Source organism: Myotis brandtii, unplaced genomic scaffold (assembly GCF_000412655.1).
Source record: "Myotis brandtii unplaced genomic scaffold, ASM41265v1 scaffold178, whole genome shotgun sequence".
In the NCBI taxonomy this organism is placed as follows: Eukaryota; Metazoa; Chordata; class Mammalia; order Chiroptera; family Vespertilionidae; genus Myotis; species Myotis brandtii.
In genome coordinates this window covers 105,043-105,509 of record NW_005356599.1, presented here as the reverse complement: position 1 = coordinate 105,509, position 467 = coordinate 105,043, and the positions used below count along the sequence as shown (strand labels likewise).

General features: G+C 65.5%; 1 protein-coding gene across 1 annotated transcript in view; it reads right to left on the bottom strand.

Moving 5' to 3' along the window:
* Nucleotides 1-467, bottom strand: part of GIPR (gastric inhibitory polypeptide receptor) — a 9,167-nt gene that overhangs the window by 7,392 nt on the left and 1,308 nt on the right. Inside the window, 1 exon segment of the mRNA XM_014537396.1 lies at nt 7-247. Coding sequence (XP_014392882.1) covers nt 7-247 — 241 coding nt within the window.

Sequence of the window (467 nt, the reverse complement as noted above, 5' to 3'; positions counted from 1 at the left end):
TCGCACCTGCCGGGGGCTCCGCGGCCTCCAGGGTCCCCTGGCACTCCCTGCGGTAGCGCTCCCAGCGCTGGTACAGCGCCCGCGCCGTCTGCTCCTCCGAGTCTGTCTGCGGAGAGAGAGAGAAGGGAGGACGCCCCCACCGACCCCGCTCCCAGGCTGCCTGGTGCGTGTGCGCCAGAGACCCCCGGGGGGGCCTGGAGGGGCTGTGCTGTTTGCCCAGGAGTCTTGGGTGGCCGAGAAACCTCTTCTAACTCTTGAGGGGAGCCTAGAAACCTCCAGGGGAGCTGCTTGGGGGACTGAAAACCTCCAGGAAAATTGGGGGAATGGAAATCAGCAGGAAGATTTGCGAGGCAAAGAAGACGGACTGGAAACAACCACCTAAACTCGAATCTGCGCGAGTGGGGCCGTCTCGGAACCTCTGCCCCGGGGGCGACTGAACCGTCCCAGACCTCCCTCCGAGCCCTCGC